Raw genomic sequence first — 19,793 nt, forward strand, 5'->3', positions numbered from 1 at the left:
CAGTGTGTCAAAACACAAGATCCCTGGAAATGATCTCCACTCCATTGCATCAAGTTACAGATTACACAAAAGTAACTCCAGTGGCACTATTACAAGCTGTGGATTTCATGGGGATAATTCCATCAGCACAGTCACATGTTATAGAATATGGAGATTCACAGTCTAAAATTGCAAATTTGACCCCAGGAGTGACTCAACCAGATGGTTTGACTTCCGGCTCTCCTACTACTATTGGTTCACCTGGAGTTGTAGAAACTGTGGGTTTACCTCCAAAGCCACCACCTAAAGTCACAGAATCAGTAGGGGTGATTCCAATGCCATCACATCAATCCATACATTCTCTAAAGGTAACTCCAGTAGCCCTGGGGTCACCCATGGGAATGATCATAGCATCACAATCACAAATTGTGGAAACTCCGGATTTGACCTCAAGGCCAGTATCTCAAGTCAAAGAACCTCTGGAGTTGACCCCTGGGTCATGGATTCAGGTGCTGGACTCTGTGGGGATGACTCCACAACCATATCATCAACGCACAGAAACTATGGCATTAACCCCAGGCCTATCTCATCAAGTCATAGAGTCTTCAAGGATGACTCTGTGGGATCAAATCTTAGAACCTTCAGAGAGGAGTCCAAGGCAAAGCCACCAAACTATAGAGACTAGAGGGTTGGCCTCTGACCCCACAGTCACAAATCTAACTGAGTTGACACAGTCACCTCATCAAATAATGGAATCTTTAGGTACAGTCCCGAGGTCACTGGGTCAAAGTACAGCATCTGAGGGAATGAATCAAGAGCCACTGAATCAAGTCACAGATTCTGCAGTATTGACCACTACATCACTACTGCCAGATGTAGACTATTTGGGGGTGAAGCCAATGCCACAGCTTAAGGTTGTGGATTCCATGAAGTTATCCCCAGGATTACAAAATGTAAAACCTATAGACGGAACCTCAGGTTCAATCCCACAAATGGCAAAATATGGACAGTTGATCCCAACTGTGAACTCCATAGAATCGGCCCCAGAACTTCAACTGCAGGTTGTAAAATCTGATGGGTTGGCACCCATTCCACTGCTGGAAAGTGGGAATTCTGTGCAGTTAGCCCCAACGTCTCAGCTTCAAGGTCTGCAATCTATTCGTTTAACTCTAGGAACACAAGAGCAAAGTGGAAAATCTGCTGAGTTAGCCCCAGCACCACAGTTACAGAATAGGAAATCAATGGAGTTGACCTCCAGTCCACAGTTGCAAGGTCTGGAATATGTTCATTTGGCCGTGCCACCAGAGTTTCCAGATATAAAAGCTGTGGATCAACTGATCCTAAGACCACTACAGGAAGACATGAAATCCATGGAGTTGGCCCCAGAGCCACGGTTACCTGATGAAAGACCAGAGGAGATAGCTCCAGCACTCTTACTTAAAGATGTGAAAATTCCTCGAATGGTAGAATGCAGAAGGTTGATTCCTAAAACACAGGTGGAAGGTATGAAATACGAGGAGCCGATTTCAGGGGCACGCATTCGAGCAGTGAAATCTGCAGAGCTCAACCTCAAGCCAAATCATGAAGCCATAGATCCCGAAGGATTGACTCCATGGCATCAAGCTTTAGGATCTTCAGGAATGATCACAGAGCCAGGATACCAAGGAGCAGAAGCAGAGTTGACCTCTGACACTTGTCACCAGAGGAAAGAATCTATGGAGTTGAAACAATCATCTTTAGGAAGTACTCCAAGGCCATTGAGCCAGACTTTAGAATCTATGCAGATGAACTCAATGCCATTCCAAGGTGCTCTTGAGACAATGCTCCAAGGCGTAAAAGCCTTGGAGACTCGGATGTCTCAACGCACAATACAAGAATCTCCAGAGTTGGTACCAGGATCAGAGATTCAAGATCTGACCCCAGAAGTGATGAACCCAGAGTCTCAAGGTATGAAGTCTGTTCATCTGAATCTAGGACCATATTCCGATTTTATGAACTATAAGGAGTTGGCCTCAGAACCACAATTTCAAAGTGTGAAATCTGTGCCATTGACCCCAGGACCACGGCCCCAACATACAAAACCTGAGATGTTGACTCTAGGGCCACTAATGCATGATAATAAATTTGTGGATTTAACTGTACCACTGGAAGCATCTGGGAGGTTAATTCCTGAAACACACTTACATGTTGAATCAAGGAAAGTTACCATGGAACCACACTTAGAAGCAATGAAATCTCTGGGTTCAACTTCTAGATCAAGGCATCAGGACACAGCCTCTGCAGCTTTAGCTTCTGAGATCTGGCCACAAGAGGAGGAATCTGTGAAGTTAATCCCACAGCAAGTCACGGAAACTGCTGGGATGATGCCAAGGCCACATTTTCAAAAGTTTTCAGAGATGACCTTGGGACCAGGCCATCAAGGCACAGAAACTGCGCGGCTGACTTCTGAGGCTTTGCTCCAAATGGCATTAACACAAAAACCAACAGGTCAAGTTATGGAATCTACAGGAATGACTCTAAAGCCACATTGTCAAGTTACCGAGCCTTCGGAGATGCCCGTAAGGTCAGAACATGAGAATACAGAAAATTTTGGGTTGGCATTGCTTCCAGTTGAAAATATCCAGGAGACAATGCCAGTACCACCATATTTAGTACAAGGATCTCCGGAATTGACTTTAGGACCAGGCATGCAATATGAGAAATCAGAGCCACTACTGCAAAATTTGAAATCTGTGATGTCAACCCCTGGAACATCCCCATTAATGGAAGGATCTAAACAATTTATCACAGGAGCAAAACGACATGTTCTGGAGTTGACCGCAGAGCCACAGCTCCAGGGAGTAAAGTCTATGCAGCTGAAGCCAGAGCCACAATTACAAGATGTGGAATATGTTAATGTAATTCAACAGCTAGCTACTACTGGAGTGGTAGGATCTGAGAAGCTGGTACAAGAACCAGTACTACAAAGTATACTATCAGAAGACTTGACTAAGGGGGCACAGCTTCAAGGTGTGAAATTGACCCCAGGGCCGCATTTACAAAGTGTCAGATTTTCAAAGTTATCCCCAGGGCCACTTCTTCAAGGAGAAAAACCTGTAGATTTAATCTCAGGATCCCCACATCACAGTGTGAAATCTGATGAACTGACCCCAGGTTCACCAATGCAAGAGATGAAATCCTTAGATTTAACCCCAGGGCCAAACCATCAAAGCGTTATGTCTGTACAATTGACTCCAGAATCACAAACTCAGAGTATGAAATTTGTGAAACAAAACTCAAGACCACGCTTGCAAGATGTCAGATTTTCAGATTTGACCTCAGAACCAAAGCATCAAGGTTTCAAACGTGTGCAGTGTGTACCAGGAACACAGCTTCAAGATATACAGTCCGTAGGATTTGAAACAGAATCATCTTTGCAATCAAACCAAGGGCTCTTGAATGAGAATATGAAATCTCTTCTGTCTATTGAAGGATTACAGTTTCACAGCATGGAATCTAGGAAATTGACCAAAGAACTACAGTATCAAGGTGTGAAGTCTCAGGAACGGAATCTAGGACCAAGGCAGCAAGAGGTGAAATTTTCTGAATTGACGTATGGGCCAAAGCTTCAAGGTGTCAAATTTGGGGAGCAAACCCCAGGATCAGTGTTTGAAGGTGTGAATTCTGTGGAGATGACCCCAGAATTAGGGCTTCAATATTCTAAATTAGCAAAGACGTCTTCGGGGCTTCAAGATCGAAAACAGGTGGGGCTTAGCTCAGGGCCATGGCTACAAGATATCAAATTTTGTGATCTGACATCAAGAAGTCAACCTTCCAGTGTGAAATCTTCAGAGTTAAACTCAGGGCCACAGCTACAGCATGTGAAATTTTTTGAGTTGACCCCAAAGCCAAAGATGAAAGGAATAAGATCTATGGGGTTGTCCCCAGGACCTCAAAAGCAAGTGGTCAAGCCTGAGGTATTAGTACCAGAGACATTGTTTCAAGGCATAAAACATTTCGTGGTGGGCCAAATGTCTAACTTGGAAGGTAACGGTCCTTATAAATTCGTCTCACAACCACAGAAACCAGATGCAAAATCTATGGAGTTGACTCCTGAGTCACAGTTGCCAAGAGTAAACTATTCTGAGTCGACTAGAAGACCACATTTACAAGCTATAAAATCTTCTGAAATGATCCAAGGGCCACACGTGGGAGGTGTGAAACCAATGGAGCTGACACCAGGCTCAAAACGTCAAGGTTTAAAATCGGAGTTGTTGATCTCAGAGCTGAAAGATGTGAAATCTGTGGCCATAGCTACAGGACAGTGTCTAAAAGGTATGAAATCTATGTTGTTAACCCCCAGTCCACAGCTGGAAGGTGAGAAATCTATGGAGACAACCACAGTGCAAGGGATAGAACATGTCAAATCTGTGAAAGACACCAAAGATACTAAGCTTCAAGTTGCAACACCTGACTTGGCTCTGCATGCAAGAATTCAAGAATTCAAAGGAGTGGAGATGGTCCCGAGAACACAACCGCAAGATGTGAAAACCGTGGAACTGAAATTTGGGCTAAAGATGCAAGGTGAGAAATCTGTGCCTTTTGCACCAGGACCATTGCTCCAAAAGTCTGAACCGCAAGATGTGAAACCTGAGGAATTGACTTTAGAGCCACAAACGCAAGATAGGAAGGTTGTCGACAGTACCCCATGTGGAAAGCATCAAAGCTTAAAATCTGTAGAGGAAACTCCAGATTCAGAGCTGCAACATATGAAATCTGTGAAATTGACCCCACGGGTAAAGAAGCAGGAAGTAAAATCTGGGAATGTAACCAGAAGAGCAAAGTTTCAAGGAGTAAACTCTGTAGACTTAGCCCCAAGCCAACAGTTTCAAGGGATGGCACTCATGAATTTCACTTCTGGGCCAGAACAGGATGGCAAGATATCTGTAATCTCATCAAAGCAGCAATGGAAGAATTCAGAGCAATTGAAGAGAAGGCTTAAGGCAGAAGATGGGATGTCTTTGGAGTTAATTCCAGAACTAAAATTTAAAGGCAGAAAATTAGAAGACCTCAATTTTGAGTTAGGATTTGAAGATATAAAATCACTTGATTGGACTCCTGAATCAAATATTCAAGGTTTAAAACCTAAGGAATTCAACCTTGAACCACAGTTGCAAAGCCTAAAATCTCCTAAGTTGACCCCAGGGCCCCAGTTGCACCAAGTAAAACCCTCAGAGTCAGCTTCAGAGCCACAGCTTTGTGTAAAAACTCTTGAGTTACAACAAGAGCCGCTGCTTGAAAGTATGAGATGTATTCAGTGGATACCGGGACCTAAGTTCCAAGCCGTGAAATCTGTAGACTTAAATCTTGGGTCACATTCTCCAGGTGTTAAATCTGCGGGATTGAAATCTTCGACACAGTTAAGAGATGTAAAGTCATCTGAATTGACTCTAGGGCCAAAACCTCAAAGTGCAACATATACAGAGTTCAACCTTGGGCCACAGCTGCAGAATGTGAAAACCCCTGAGGTGCTACCAGGACCACAGCTGCAAAAAGGGAAGGCTTTGGCATCCACCTCGGAGCCACAGCTTCAAGATGTAAAAACTACTGAGTTCAAAAAAGAGCCACAGCTTGAAACTGTGAGACGTATTCAGTGGATACCAGGACCTGATTTCCAAGCTGTGAAATCTGTAGAGTTAAATCTCGGGTCACATTCTCCAGGTGTTAAATCTGCAGGGTTGAAATCCTCGATACAGTTAAGAGATGTGAAGTCATCTGAATTGACTCCAGGGCCAAAACCTCAAAGTGCAACATATACAGAGTTCAACTTTGGGCCACAGCTGCAGAATGTGAAAACCCCTGAGGTGCTACCAGGACCACAGCTGCAAAAAGGGAAGGCTTTGGCATCCACCTCGGAGCCACAGCTTCAAGATGTAAAAACTATTGGGTTCAAAAGAGAGCCACAGCTTGAAACTGTGAGACGTATTCAGTGGATACCAGGACCTGATTTCCAAGCTGTGAAATCTGTAGAGTTAAATCTTGGGTTACAATCTCAAGGTGTCAAGTCTGCAGAGTTGAAAGCTTTGAAACAGTTAAGAGATAGAAGGTCATCTGCGTTGACTCCAAGGCCAAAGCTCCAAGATATACAATCTTCGTCATCACTCCAGGAACATCAGCCTCAAGGTTTCGATTTGAAACCTTGTCTACAGGTTAGAAGTGTGAAATCATGTGACCTGACTTCAAAGTCAAAGTTTTGTGATATAAAATCTATGACATTCAAATCTAGGCTTTGCTTGCATGATAGGAAATCTACTAAATTGACTGCAGGACCAAAGCTTCAAGAAGTGAAATCCTTACAGTCATCCCCAAGAGCACAGCTTCAAGGTGGGAGGTCTCTAGTGCTTGCGCAAGGGCCACAGCTTCCTGACACAAAATCTGGGGTATTAAGCCAAGTGTCACAATTACAAAGTGGTACAACTATAGAGCTGAACTCCCCACGACACTTGAAAAGGATGAAGTCATCTGAGTTGACTCTTCGGACAAAGCTTCAAGGTGTGAAATCTGAGAATTTCAACTCTGGGTCACAGTGGCAAGATCTAAAATCTTCTAAGTTATCACCTGAGATAAAGTCCCAAGATATGACATTTATTGAGTTAAATCCAAGTTCCCAGATGGAAGGCATAACCTTTTCTAAACCGACTGCAGGGACAAAGATTCAAGGTGCCAAATTTACAGATTTGTTTGGGTCATCGTTACAAGGTGTGAATGCTGCTGAGGGGACCTCACAGTCAAAGCTTCAAAGTGTAAAACATAAAGAAAGCGACCCCAGTCCCCAGACGCAAGTTGTGAAATCCTCGGACCTGAACCTTGGATCAGAGCTTCCAAATATGAAACTGGCGTCCAGCCCTGAGCCACAGTTTCAAGGAGAGAAATGTTCTAAGTTAATCTCAGAAACAGAGTGTCAAGATGTGGAATCTGTGAAGTTCAAACCTGGGCCACAGTTGAGGGGTATGAAATCTTCCGAACTGATATCAGGGACAAAGCTTCAAAAGGTGCAATCAGTGGATTTCAAGTCAGCCCCACAGTTACAAGATATGAAACCTTCTAGGTTGATCATGGGTATAAAGCTTCAAGACATTAAATCTACGAATTTCAAGTCTGGACCACACTTGCAGGATGTGAAGTCTTCTCAAGTGATCCCAAGGGAAAAGCTTCAAGGTATGAAATCTGTAGAACTGAAACCTAATCCAAAGTTACAAGGTGAGAAATCTTCTGATTTGACCCTGGGGAGGAAGTTTCCAGCTGTGAAATCAGGCCCACAGTTACAAGATGTGAAATGCTCTGAGTTGATCATGGGTATAAAGCTTCAAGATACAAAATCTACGGGGTTCAGTTCTAGATCACACTTTCAAGGTATGAAGTCTTCTAAAGTGATCCCAGGGTCAAAGCTTCAAGAAGTGAAATCCTCTGAGTTCAACCATGGTCCAAAGCTACAAGGTGGGAAATCTAATTTAACCCAGAAGAGGAAGTTTCAAGGTATGAAACCGGTGGAGTTCAACCCTGGACCACAGAGACAAGGTGAGAAATCTGATTGGATACCTGAGTGCAGGCTTCGAGATTTGAAATCAGTTGAGTTAAAACCTGTTCCACAGTTACAAGGTGTAACCTCTTCTGAGTTGGCACCAGAAACAAAGCTTCAAAGTGGAGAATCTGTGGAGTTCCTTGCCAGACCCATGAAGCAAGATATGAAATCTCTTGAATGGACTCTAGGTGCAAAGGTCAAAGATGTGAAATCTTTGGGGTTTGGGTCAGCCCCACAGTTACAAAACAGGAAACTGCATATGTTGACACCAGGGGCACACCTTCAAGGTGTGAAATCTATGAAATTCAACCCCGGGGCAAAGTTGCAAGGTGCAAAATCTCCTGAGTCCATAAACCTTCGAATAATGAAAACGACAGAAGTCAAACATGACCCAGAATTTCAGGTTGCAAACCCCTCTGAGTTAGCCTTGAAATCAAAGACTTGCAGTGTGATATCTTCTGAGTTCAAAGCTGGGAAACAGTGGCAAGAAGAGAAATCTTGTAAGTTGAAACCATGGCCAGAGCTTCAAAGTATGAAATTTATGGTATACAATCCTGGACCACATCTGCAACATATAAAATCTTCAGAATTATGCAAAGAGACAAAGCTTCACGATGTGAAAGCTATGGAATTCAATCCCGAGCAGCAGTTGCAAGATGTGAAATCTCCCGAGTTATGCAAGGGAACAGGTATGCTTCAAGGTATGCAGTCTTTTGAGCTCAATCCTGGGCCACAGCTACAAGAGATAAAATCTGAGTTGTGCACAGACGTGAAGCTTCCATATGAGCAATTTCTGGAATTCAAGCATGAGCCTAAATTACAAGGTGGGAAATCCTCTGAATTGAATCCAGGGCCACAGCTTCAGTGTACAAATCTTGTGGCATTCAGCACTGGGCCACAATTGAAAGGTGTAAAATCTGAGTTGAATCCTCAGCCGGGGCTTCAAGGTATAAAATCTCAGGTGTTCTGCCTTGGGCCACATGTGCAAGGTGTGAATTCTTCTGCATTTATTTCAAACCCAAAACTGCAGTGCGTAAATTCTTTTGGATGCAACCCTGAGCCACCTTTGCAAGGTATAAACCCTTCTGAATTAACTTTAGTTTCAAAACTTCAAGGTATGAAGTCTTCTGAAGTGAGTTCAGGGACAGAGATTGCAAGTGAGATACCTATGGTGTTCAACCCTGACCGGCATTTGCAAGATATGAAATCTGAATTGATTCCAGGGTCGAAGTTTCTAGGTGTTGCACCTATGGAATGCAACCCTGGGCCACAGATGAAGTGTGTAAATTCTTCTGAGTTGAATGCAGAGCCAAAATTACAATGTGTAAATTCTATGGGGTGCAAACGTGGGCCACTTTTGGAAGGCGTACAGTCTTTCGGGTTGACTTCAGGGACAAAATGTCAAGGTATGGGATCTGAGGTGAATCCAGGGACTAAGAAGCAAAGTGAGACATCTGTGGTGTTCAACTTGGAATCACATTTGCAATGTTTGAAATCTGAATTGATTCCAGCGTCAAAGTTTCTAGGTGTAGCACCTATGGAATGCAACCCTGGGCCACAGGTGAAGTGTGTAAATTCTTCTGAGTTGAATCCAGAGTCAAAATTACCATGTGTAAATTCTACGGGGTGCATACTTGGGCCGCCTTTGCAAGGTATACAATCTTTTGAGTTGACTTCAGGGATTAAATGTCAAGGTATGGGACCTTTTGATTTGAATCTGGGAACGGAAGTTCTAGGTGTAAAATCTGTTATGTTCAACCCTATGCAACATTTACAAAATGTGAAATGTGAATTGACTCCAGGGACACAGTTTCAAGGTATAACATCACGGGAGTTCAACTGGGGCCCACAGCTGCAAAGCATGAATTCTTCTGATTTGAAACCAGGGTTAGAACTTCAATGCATAAATTCCATAAAGTTTAATCCAGGGCCACAGATGCACGGCACAAAGCCCTCTGAAACTAACCCTACATCAGAATATCAAGGTACAAAATCTATTCTGTTCAACGCTGGAGCATATTGGCAAGGTGTAAAATCTTCTGAGTTAATTCCAGGGACAAAGTTTCCAGAAATCCAGTTTTTGGAGAATCACTGTGGGTCACAGCCACAAGTTGTACAGTCGGTGTTCACTTTAGGCTCTCCGTTAAATGGTATGAAATCTGTGTTATTTTTACCAGAGCCACTGCTTAACGATGTAAAGTCGGTGGAGATGAACAAAGAGCCACTGCTTTGTGGTGCAAATTCTGTGAAACTGATTTCAGGCTCCGAGCTGCAAGACTTGAAATGTGAGACGTTTGCACTAGAGCCATGTTTTAAAAAAATGAAATATGTGGAGTTAAATCCAGGGCCACATCCTCAAGGTATGAATTCTGAGGAGTTGCCCTCACACCTTAGACAACATAGTGTGAGATCTGTGGTGTTTGCACCAAAGCTGTGTTTTCAAGATGTGAAATCTCTGGAGTTGAAACCAGGACCGCAACCTCAAAATGTGAATTCTAAGGATTTGAATTCTTGCCTCCGGCAGAAATCTGTGGTGTTTGAATCAGAGCCACGTTCTCAAGATGTGAAATCTTTGAAATCAAACCTATTGCCACATTGTCAAAGTGCTAATTCTTTAGGGTTGTCAACATGCCTCAAGTCACCACATGCTAACTCTGAGGCCTTTGCACCAGAGCCATGTTTTCAAGATATGAACTCGGTAGAATTGACACCAGGGTTCCAACAGCAAGGTACGAATTGTCGAGAGCTGACTTCAGGATGGCAAGGTATGAAATCGGTGGTGTTGGCACCGGAGGCAACTAAAAAGTTTGCACCAGGACCATTGTTGACTAGCGTTAAATTTTCAGATTGGTCTCCAGAATCACAGCAACGAGATGAGAAATCTTTGGAGTTTACTCCAGATCCAAAGTTGCAAAGTATAAAACATGTGAAATTGTCCTCAGCCTCTCTACAGCAAGATACAAAATCTGTAGAGTTAGCACCGGGGGCACTGCTTCAAGGAACAAAAGCTGAGATGCTAAATCGGAAAAGAAGCTATCAAATCACAGACTCTGAGATAATCCCTAGGCCAGGGCATCAGTTTGTAGAATGTGCAGAGATGATCCCGACACCAAAGCATCAAGTCCCTAAATCTATGAATTTGATTTCAATACCAGTTTATCACATCACAGAAAGGTTGGCACATCAAGGCAACGAAACCACAGAAAAATCTGTGGAGTTGACCCCAAAGCCAACAAGTAAAGCCATGGATTCTTCAAGAGTGCCTCTAAGGCTAGATCTTCAAGTACCAGAATCTGTTGATCGGACTCCAGTGCTAAGGAATCAAGGTTCTAAATCCTCGAAATTAACCCTAAAGAAAAGCTACCAAATCCCAGAAACTCTAGAGTTGCTCTCTGAGTCACGGCCTCAACTTAGAGATTTGAGAGAGTTACATACAAGGCCACTGCAGCAAGCTGTAGGATTTGAAGAGATTACACTAGAGCCCAGGCATCACACTACAGAAACTGTGGGATTGACCTCCAAGGCAAGGCAAAAAGGGAAGGAATTCCTCGGAGTGACCCCAAAGCCAGTAAGCGAAACCACTGGATATTCAGAGAGATGTCCTAGGCCCTATCCTCAAGCACTAGAATTTGTGGAGGTGATCTCTGAGAAAAGACTGCAAAGAGGAGAATCTGACGCACTGATTACAAAGCCATTGCATCATGTTCCAGAATCTCCAGAAATGACATCAGGGCTAGGATATCAAGTTCCTGAATCTGTGGGTTTAACCTCTAGGCAATGGCTTCAAAGGAGACAATCTTTAGAGTTGCTCCAAAAGCAAACAGGTCAAGCTGTAGGACACACAGAGTCTGTAGAGCTCACATCTGAGACATGGCAGCCAGAGAATGGATCAGTGGGGCTACCACAGTCACAGAATCAAAGTATAAAATATTCACAGAGAGCTCCAGGAGTACGGGCTCAAATTACAGAAGTTATGAGGATTAGTCCAAAGCCACTAGATCAAGTCCCAGGATCCACAAAGACACAGCTTCAAGCTGCGCTCTCAATAGGAATAACCCCGGGAGCCCCCCAAAAAGTTACTGAGTATGTGAAAGTGACTCCTGGGCCACCACTTCAGGTTGTGAAGTCTGTAGCATTAACCCCAGGGCCAGCCTTTCAAATGATAGACTATGTTCAGCTGACCCCAAAACTGCAAGATGTGAGACCCTCTGAGTTTACCTCAGAGCTGTGGTTGCAAAGTGTAAAATCTAAAGAATTAACCACAGAGCCAACACACCAAATTTTGGACATAATGAAGTTGACAGGCTTTCAGATTGTAAAGACTGTGTTAATCCCATGGCCACCACTTCAAATTGTAAAATCTGAGGAGTTAGCACCAGGGCCAATTGCTCAGGTTGTAGAACCAATAGGAGTAGCATTAGGATCAGCGATAGAAGTAATAGATTGTTTCAATCTTCAAGAAATGGTAGAACCCGTGGAATTAACTCCAAGGCCAAATACCCATGTGAAATCTGCAGAATTACTCTCACAGCCAGCATGTCCCTTTGAGGAGCCTGCAGTGTTCACTCATGAACAAGGGCTTCAGGCTGTGAAAGCAATAGGGATAAAAATAAGCCCTCCTCAAATGATGGAATCTGAGGATTTGAATCTACGACAGGTATATCAGAATAGGGAATGTGAGGATTTTACATCAAGAGAGGAGTTACAAATAGAGAACTATCTCTCTAGATTTCTCCATAACTCTTCCAACTCCCTCATCACAAGTTCTGGTGAAACAGAATTCGGAAGCCTTTGTGATTTTGAGGTGCCAGAAGTATCAAGGGCCTTGGATATAAGAAACATTGGGACAGATATTTTTCAGCCTGAAGAGTCCTTTATAGACCCTACTATGATACAATCTTCAACTCTTCCCTTTTCCCTTCACAATCAACTCTCTGATAAGATAGCTAACATTGTAGAAACTCCACATTTTGAGAGCTCAGGAGTGGGTGTCCTATCTAAGACGACTGACAAGAAGCAGGTGGAAGAGCTAGGGAACTCACTCCAGGGCCTATCCCAACATCCACCACAAAGCTGGAGATCACCACCTAGGACATTCCACTCAGGCTCAAGAATTCAAAGAGGCCTTACCAGCTCTGTCCTGGGCAGACAACAGAACGTCTGGGAGAGTCACTCCTGGAGACAGCGACTACCTCGAAAATATCTCTCCAATATGCTAATGTTGGGGGATGTCTTGGGAACCACGATGGAAAGGAAGCTTTGTTCTCCAACATCTTTAATGGAAAGAGCCACTAGAGATATCCGTCAATCTATCCAGAATTTATTTGGGGTTCCAGCTGAACTGATGAAGCCTTCCCAGAGTCTGCTAGAGAAAGGTCGAGGTGTTATTCCTCAGCCTTCAGTGGCCAGAAACTACATTCAGAGGCACACTTCATGTCGTGGTCACGAGCAAAGAACAGCCTTAAGAATATGGACACGTAGCTCCATGTCCTCCATAATACAGCAATATTCTGGGACTAGAGTGAGATTAAAGAGAAGTTCAAAGCTCACTGATATATCCCAGGACATCTTTCAGCACATACCATTCAGCACATCAGAGGGCCAGCCTCCTGCCCCAGTACAGCTAGAGTCTTCCTTCAATATAGTTTTCACCAGGAAAGATTCTGTTCCAGTGGAAGAGAGTGAGAACTCTTTGAGTTTTGAGTCCCAACACAGTCTCAAGCCAAGTTACCTTCCCCACCAGGCCAAGACTGACTTCTCAGAACAGTTCCAGTTGCTACAAGATCTGCAGCTAAAAATAGCAGCAAAACTGTTAAGGAGTCAAATACCCCCAAATGTACCTCCACCTCTAACTTCAGGTCTGGTTTTAAAATACCCTATCTGCTTACAGTGTGGCCGATGTGCAGGATTTAATTGCTGTCATAAATTACAGGGCACTTTCGGACCTTACCTTCTTATCTATCCACAGCTCCACCTTGTACGCACTCCTGAGGGCCACGGAGAGATTAGGTTGCAACTTGGCTTTAGGTTGCAAACTGGGAAAAGACCCCAAGTCCCAAAGTACCACAGAAGAGACAGACCCATCACACCACGAAGTCCTATATCACCATCGCTAAGGACAGCGAAAGTCTATACTCGAGCTTCCAAGAGTCCTACTTCTACGATATATTTCCAGTCTGAATCTTCCCAGTCTCCTTCTCCTGTACGAGTCCACATCAGGCGAAGGCAGTATAGAGGCCCTGACCTAGTAGGAAAGACAGAAATTAGAAAGCCGGGGCTCTATGAATTTAGTCAGGTTCACTCTCTACCAGAGAGTGTCTCTGAAAGCAATCAGAATGTAAAATGGGCTAAAAGGAAAACCAAAAAGACCCATAATCCAAAATACCCATACCCAATGAAAAGAATCACCAAGGGAAGCAGAACACAAAACACAAAACTCTACACAAACGGTAGAAGCATAATACAGAGTCCTTCTAGGGAATTACCAGCCCAGGTAAGAAGCAAGAGGACTGGAACATCTCAAACTACCTCTGCGTCTTTAAGAAGACAATCTAAGAAATCCTCCCAACCCAAATTCATTCAACTGCTTTTTCAAGGCCTAAAGCAAGCATTGCAGACAGCACACAGAATTATGACTTCTGCTGGGCAGAAGCCCGTGGACAGGCCACGGCCAGACCATTCGTGGTCAAGCAAAAACCAGCATCTAAAACAAAGAGCCAGAAATGATTACCTATCAAGAGATATCAAAAGAGACAGGATGTCAGTTGTTAAGGTAAAGCCAGTAGACATAACCACTAAGCAGAACATGTTATGGGAAGAAAGAGAGCAATTCAGATCAGCTCAACCACCAGAAAGAGATAGCTCTTTCCAACTCAGACGTACCCAACTGCCTAAGCCCATAGTTTCCCAAGGAAGTGCCGCTTTCAAAACCAGTTCACTTGGACAGCCTATGGGTATTGTTCAAAATGACTCTAGCAGCAAAGGTAAGAAAAAGCTCTACAGAAGTGAAATCTCTAGCCAGGAGTCCAAGAACTCCAAAACAGGAACCGGAGTTCAAGTCGGAGGGAGAAATCTACATGGTTCACCTCACAGAACCTCACACAGCCACCTTAAAGAGAAACTCGCACCCAAGAAGCAAAACCACAGCTTCTTAAGGGAGAGAACCCCATATAATACCTCTGTAAGGAGCCATCGCAGTCCCTCTGAGAGGAGATGTCGCAGTCCCTCTGAGAGGAGCCATCGAAGTACTTCTCAGAAGAGCCATCACATTCCCTCTGAGAGGAGCCATCACAGTCTGTCTGAAAAAAGCCATCACAGTCTCTCTGAGAGGAGCCATCAAAGTGCCTCTGAGAGGAGTCATCGCAGTCTTCCTCAAAAGAGTCATCACAGTCCCTGTGAGAGGAGCCATCACAGTCTTTCTGAAAAAAGCCATCACAGTCCCTCTGATAGGAGCCCTCGTAGTCTCTCTGGAAGGAGCTATCACGGTGCCTCTGAGAGGAGCCATCGTGGTCCTTCTCAAAAGAGCCATCACAGTGCCTCTGAGAGGAGGCATCACGGTCCTTCTCAAAAGAGTCATCACAGTCCCCCTGAGAGGAGCCATCGAAGTCCTCAAAAGAGTCATCACAGTCCCTCTGAGAGGAGCCTTCGAAGTCCTCAAAAGAGTCATCACAGTCCCTCTAAGAGGAGCCTTCGGAGTCCTCAAAAGAGTCATCACAGTCCCTCCGAGAGGAGCCATCACAGTTTCTCTGAAAAAAGACATCACAGTCCTTCTGAGAGGAGCCCTCACAGTCCATCTCAGAAGAGCCATCACCGTCCCTCTCAGTGGAGCCATCGCAGTCCTTATCAGAAAGGCCATCACAGTCCCTCTGAGAGGAGCCATCGCAGTCCTTCTCAGAAGAGCCATCACCGTCCCTCTCAGTGGAGCCATCGCAGTCCTTCTCAGAAGAGCCATCACAGTCCCTCTGAGAGGAGCTATCGCAGTCTCTCTGTAAAGAGCCATCGGAGCCCTTCTGAGAGGAGATGTCGCAGTCCCTCTGAGAGGAGATGTCGCAGTCCCTCTGAGAGGAGCCATCGAAGTTTAGGATTAATCTGAGATTTTGTAAGCAATCAAGTACCCTCATTTGACAAGTATTGTAAAACAATCGTTATTGTTGAAATCTTTGAAAAATAAAAGAGACCTAGGGGGAGTGGTTTCTTAACCATGTTGATTAATTCCCAAGATGTTAATCATGCTGATCATATGAAGTATTGTTTTTTTTTGGTTGTTGTTATTATTGTTTTTAATGTGCTTATGCTTATTCATGAGAAGGGATATGGGTATATTTGAGTCTTACACTGACAGTGATGAAATTCCTATGGTGACAGTTTACTAAGAGGAGTCAGAGGGGACTTGACTCTTATTGGCCTCCTGATACTAGCAAGTCTTCCAAGTAGAGATTTCTCCCATTGTTTTGGATGGTGGGTTTTGGTCCTAGAGTACTGCTAATTCCTGTTAAAATTTTTTATACTTTTACTGAGGTACCATTGAAGTACAATAGAATGCATCTTTACAGTATACATACTTAAAGCATACAGTATGATCAGCTCTTTTTTTTTTACATTTTTAAAATTTAAATCAAATTTTCAATATAGATTATAACATCCAGTGCTCATCCTATCAAGTGCCCTCCTCATTGCCCGTCCCCCAGTTACCCTATCCCGCTCCCACCAACCTCCCCTTCCCAAATCCTTGGTTTATTTCCCAGTTAGGAGTCTCATGGTTTGTCTTCCTAATTTTTCTCACTCAATTCCCCTCCCCTTTCCCTTATAATCCTTTTCACTATTTCTTATATTCCATGTATGAGTGAAACCATACTGATTAGCTTTGACATGTGTAAATAACCATAACAGTGTCACTACAGTCACTATCCCTCCCCCAAGTTTTTTTGGGTTCCTTTGTCATCCATTCTTTTCCCTACTCCTGTTCCCAGACAGCACTGCCCTTTCTTTCTGTCACCATACAGTGGTTTGCATGTTCTAGGATTTTATATAATGAAATCAGGTAGTATGTCCTATTTTTGCATGATTTTTTTCATTCAAAATAGTGGTTTTGAATGAGAACTAATTTTTATTGCTGAATAGAATTTCATTATACAAATACCATAATTTGTTTAGCCATCTTCCTTGAGACATTTGGGTTCTTTGCCTTCTGGGAATATTAAAATAAAGCTGTTCCGAACATCCATGTGCACTTCTTTGTGGGAATTTTTTTGTTTAAGATTTTATTTATTTATCACGAGAGACACAGAGAGATGCAGAGAGAGAGGCAGAGACACAAGCAGAGGGAGAAGCAGGCTCCAGGCAGGGAGCCCGATGTGGGTCTTGATCCCGGGTCTCCAGATCACGCCCTGGGCTGAAGGCGGCGCTAAACTGCTGAGCCACCCGGGCTGGCCTTTTTTTTCTTTTTCTCTTGATAAATACCTGAGATGGTATTGTTCTACCAAGATATGCCATCTTAGGTTGATTGGTCATATGTCTGGAGTGTGTTAAACTTTTTAAAAAATTTGCCTGTTTTCCAAATTGGTGGTATAATTTTATATTCCTATCAGCAGTGTATAGGAATAAGTCTTTAATTTTAGCCAATTTTAAGGGTGTATAGTGGTGTTTCATTGTCATTTTCACATTTTCCTGATGAATAATGATATAGAACATCTGTCATGTGCTTATTAGCCATTCATATATCTTCTGGGAAGCACCTGTTCATATCTTTTGCCCAATTAAAGATTTTGTTTTTGGGGTTCCTGGGTGGCTCAGCAGTTGAGCGTCTACCTTTGGCTCAGGGTGTAATCCCTGAGTCCCAGGATCCTGGGATCAAGTCCTGCATTGGGCTTCCTGTTTGGAGCCTGCTTCTCCCTCTGCCTGTGTCTCTGCCTCTCTCTGTGTCTCTCATGAATACATAAATAAAATCTTTAAAAAATAAAGATTTTTTAATGTATTTACTTGATAGAGTATGAGAGAAACAACGGACACAGGTAGGGAGAGGGGTAGAGGGAGAAGCAGACTCTTTGCCGAGCAGGAAGCCTGACTGGGGGCTCGACCCCAGGACCCTGGATCATGACCTGAACTGAAGTCAGAAGATTAACCAACTAAGACACCCAGGCACCCCTCTTTGGCCTATTTTTAAATGTTGAGTTGTCTGTCTTGCTATGGAATTGTAGCATTTTTTTAAAGATTTTATTTATTCATAGAAATGTAGAGAGAGGGGGCGGGGGAGAGAGAGAGAGAGAGGCAGAGACACAGGCAGAGGGAGAAGCAGGCTCCATGCAGGAAGCCCGATGACTGGATCACACCCCGGGCTGCAGGCGGCGCTAAACCGCTGCGCCACCGGGGCTGCCCTCCTTATTCTCTTTATTTTGGTGTTTGTTTCGAAACTACTAAACTAAATTAAAAAAAAAAAAAAAATTCTTGCTAAAGCCTTCTTAATAAGAGATTGATTTGACCAAGACAATGGATTTAAAAACTCTCAAAGCTCTTCTGAATTATTTTAGAAGCTACTTGCATCCTTCCATGTTATTCCCATAGATTTCCTATTGTCTAGAGGTCTAAGAGAAAGATTTTTTTTTTAAGGTTTTATATATTTATTCAGGAGAGATACAGAAGGAGAGGCAGGGAGACATAGGCAGAGAGAGAGAAGCAGAATCCCTGAGAGGGAACCCGATGTGGGACTCAACCCGGGATCACAACCTGGGCCGAAGGCAGACATTCAACCACTGAGCCACCCAGGTGCCCCGAGAAAGAGATTTTAAACAAAGTGGGGGTTTCTCCTGGTGTTCTCTGAAGTAAACGTTCTTTTAAGGTGAAGACACATACATGTATTACGTTACATTAAAACCAAAGCAAGAAGGGTCCAGATAAGAGGTCTCCCACTCACCCCAGCCTCCCCCTGCGGCCCCTCCAGCTCTGAGCCACATGGTCCTCTGTAACCATGCAGTCAGGTGCAGCCATGCACTATTGATCCTCTCTCTTCCTATCCACTGGTCTTGCCAGCAGTACTACAAGGTCTTTGAAACCAAAGAACACTTCCACTGGGGTGCAAGGACACATGGCCACAGCTCTGCACCCAAGTCTCTCTTTCCCTGGATTTGGCGGTAAAAGGTGTTGCTCTCGGGAAGGTCAGGTGGCAGAGCGCGCTTCCCCCTGTAGGTGGCGCCTGCTCGACCGCGGGAGCTGCCAGGGCCGTGTGCGGGGACCCCCACCCCCACCCCCACCCGGGGCAGCACCTGCCCAGCCAGGCCGGTTCCCAGGGGGCCTGTCGCCCTTCTGAGTCACTGCTCTCACCTACTCTGGCTCCTTGGCCTTCTCAACAGCGCTAGTCTGAGCTACACCCTCTGAAAAGGAAACTGGAAAATAAATAAACGGTTATGAGTTTTCCTCATTCCCTGCGGCAGGTAACTTGATGAACTGTCATCTCATTTGAATTCTTTCCAAACATGCATCTTATTCCTCCTATGATTTTCAAAATAATGATTAAGTGGAAAACGAGACTTGTGCTTGAATAAAAAAAAAAGCTTGGGTGGCTCGGTTGGGCGTCGCCTTTGGCTTGGGTCACGGTCCTGGGGTCCTGGGATGGAACCCTGTAGTCAGGCCCCCTGCTCAGCAGGCAGTCTGCTTCTCCCTCTGCCCCTCCCCCTGCTCATGTGCGTGCTCTCTCTCATAAATAAAATATCTTTATAAAAAGTGAATAAATTTCCAGTCTTTCAGGTAAACAGAATTCAGAACATGTGAAGTTAACTCTATTTGAATTTACATGCATATATTTCAACATCTGACTGTCTTATCAGCGAGGCATCTGTTAGATAAACTCATTGCGATTCGTACAGCTGGAAACGATCCTCCTTCTCCAAGGTGTAAAGAGTTCTGAACTCAGAGACGTGGATTTTAGTCTTTGCTTCCCTGAACAACCGCCTCACCTGCCTACAGGGTGCCAAACCAGCCTGCCTGCCTTACAGAATTTCTTCAAGAATTCAGTGAGCCTGGGACACCTGGGTGACTCAGTGGTTGAACGTCTGTCTTCGGCTCAGGTTGTGATTCCAGGGTCCTGGGATCAAGTCCCGCACTGGACTCCCCACATGGAACCTGCTTCTCCGTATGCCTATGTCTCTGGCTCTCTGTGTGTCTCTCATGAGTAAATAAATACAATCTTTAAAATAAATACATAAATAAAAGTAAAAGAACTCAGTGAGCCAGTACATGTGGAAGTGTTTCATAAGTCCCG

The 19,793-nt window shown here is 44.1% G+C and overlaps 2 protein-coding genes across 2 annotated transcripts in view; one reads left to right on the top strand and one right to left on the bottom strand.

Annotated features, from left to right (window-relative positions):
• LOC140612560 (large ribosomal subunit protein bL21m-like) overlaps nt 1-19,793 on the bottom strand; it is a 74,901-nt gene that overhangs the window by 43,086 nt on the left and 12,022 nt on the right. The window lies entirely within an intron of this gene.
• On the top strand, nt 613-19,760 carry LOC140612558 (uncharacterized). The gene is made up of 2 exons (XM_072790229.1): nt 613-15,201; nt 15,391-19,760. The coding sequence occupies exons 1-2, from the start codon at nt 729-731 to the stop codon at nt 15,630-15,632; spliced, it is 14,715 nt and encodes a 4,904-aa protein (XP_072646330.1). The 5' UTR covers nt 613-728; the 3' UTR covers nt 15,633-19,760.

Source organism: Canis lupus, chromosome 21 (genome assembly GCF_048164855.1).
Source record: "Canis lupus baileyi chromosome 21, mCanLup2.hap1, whole genome shotgun sequence".
Classification (NCBI taxonomy): Eukaryota; Metazoa; Chordata; class Mammalia; order Carnivora; family Canidae; genus Canis; species Canis lupus.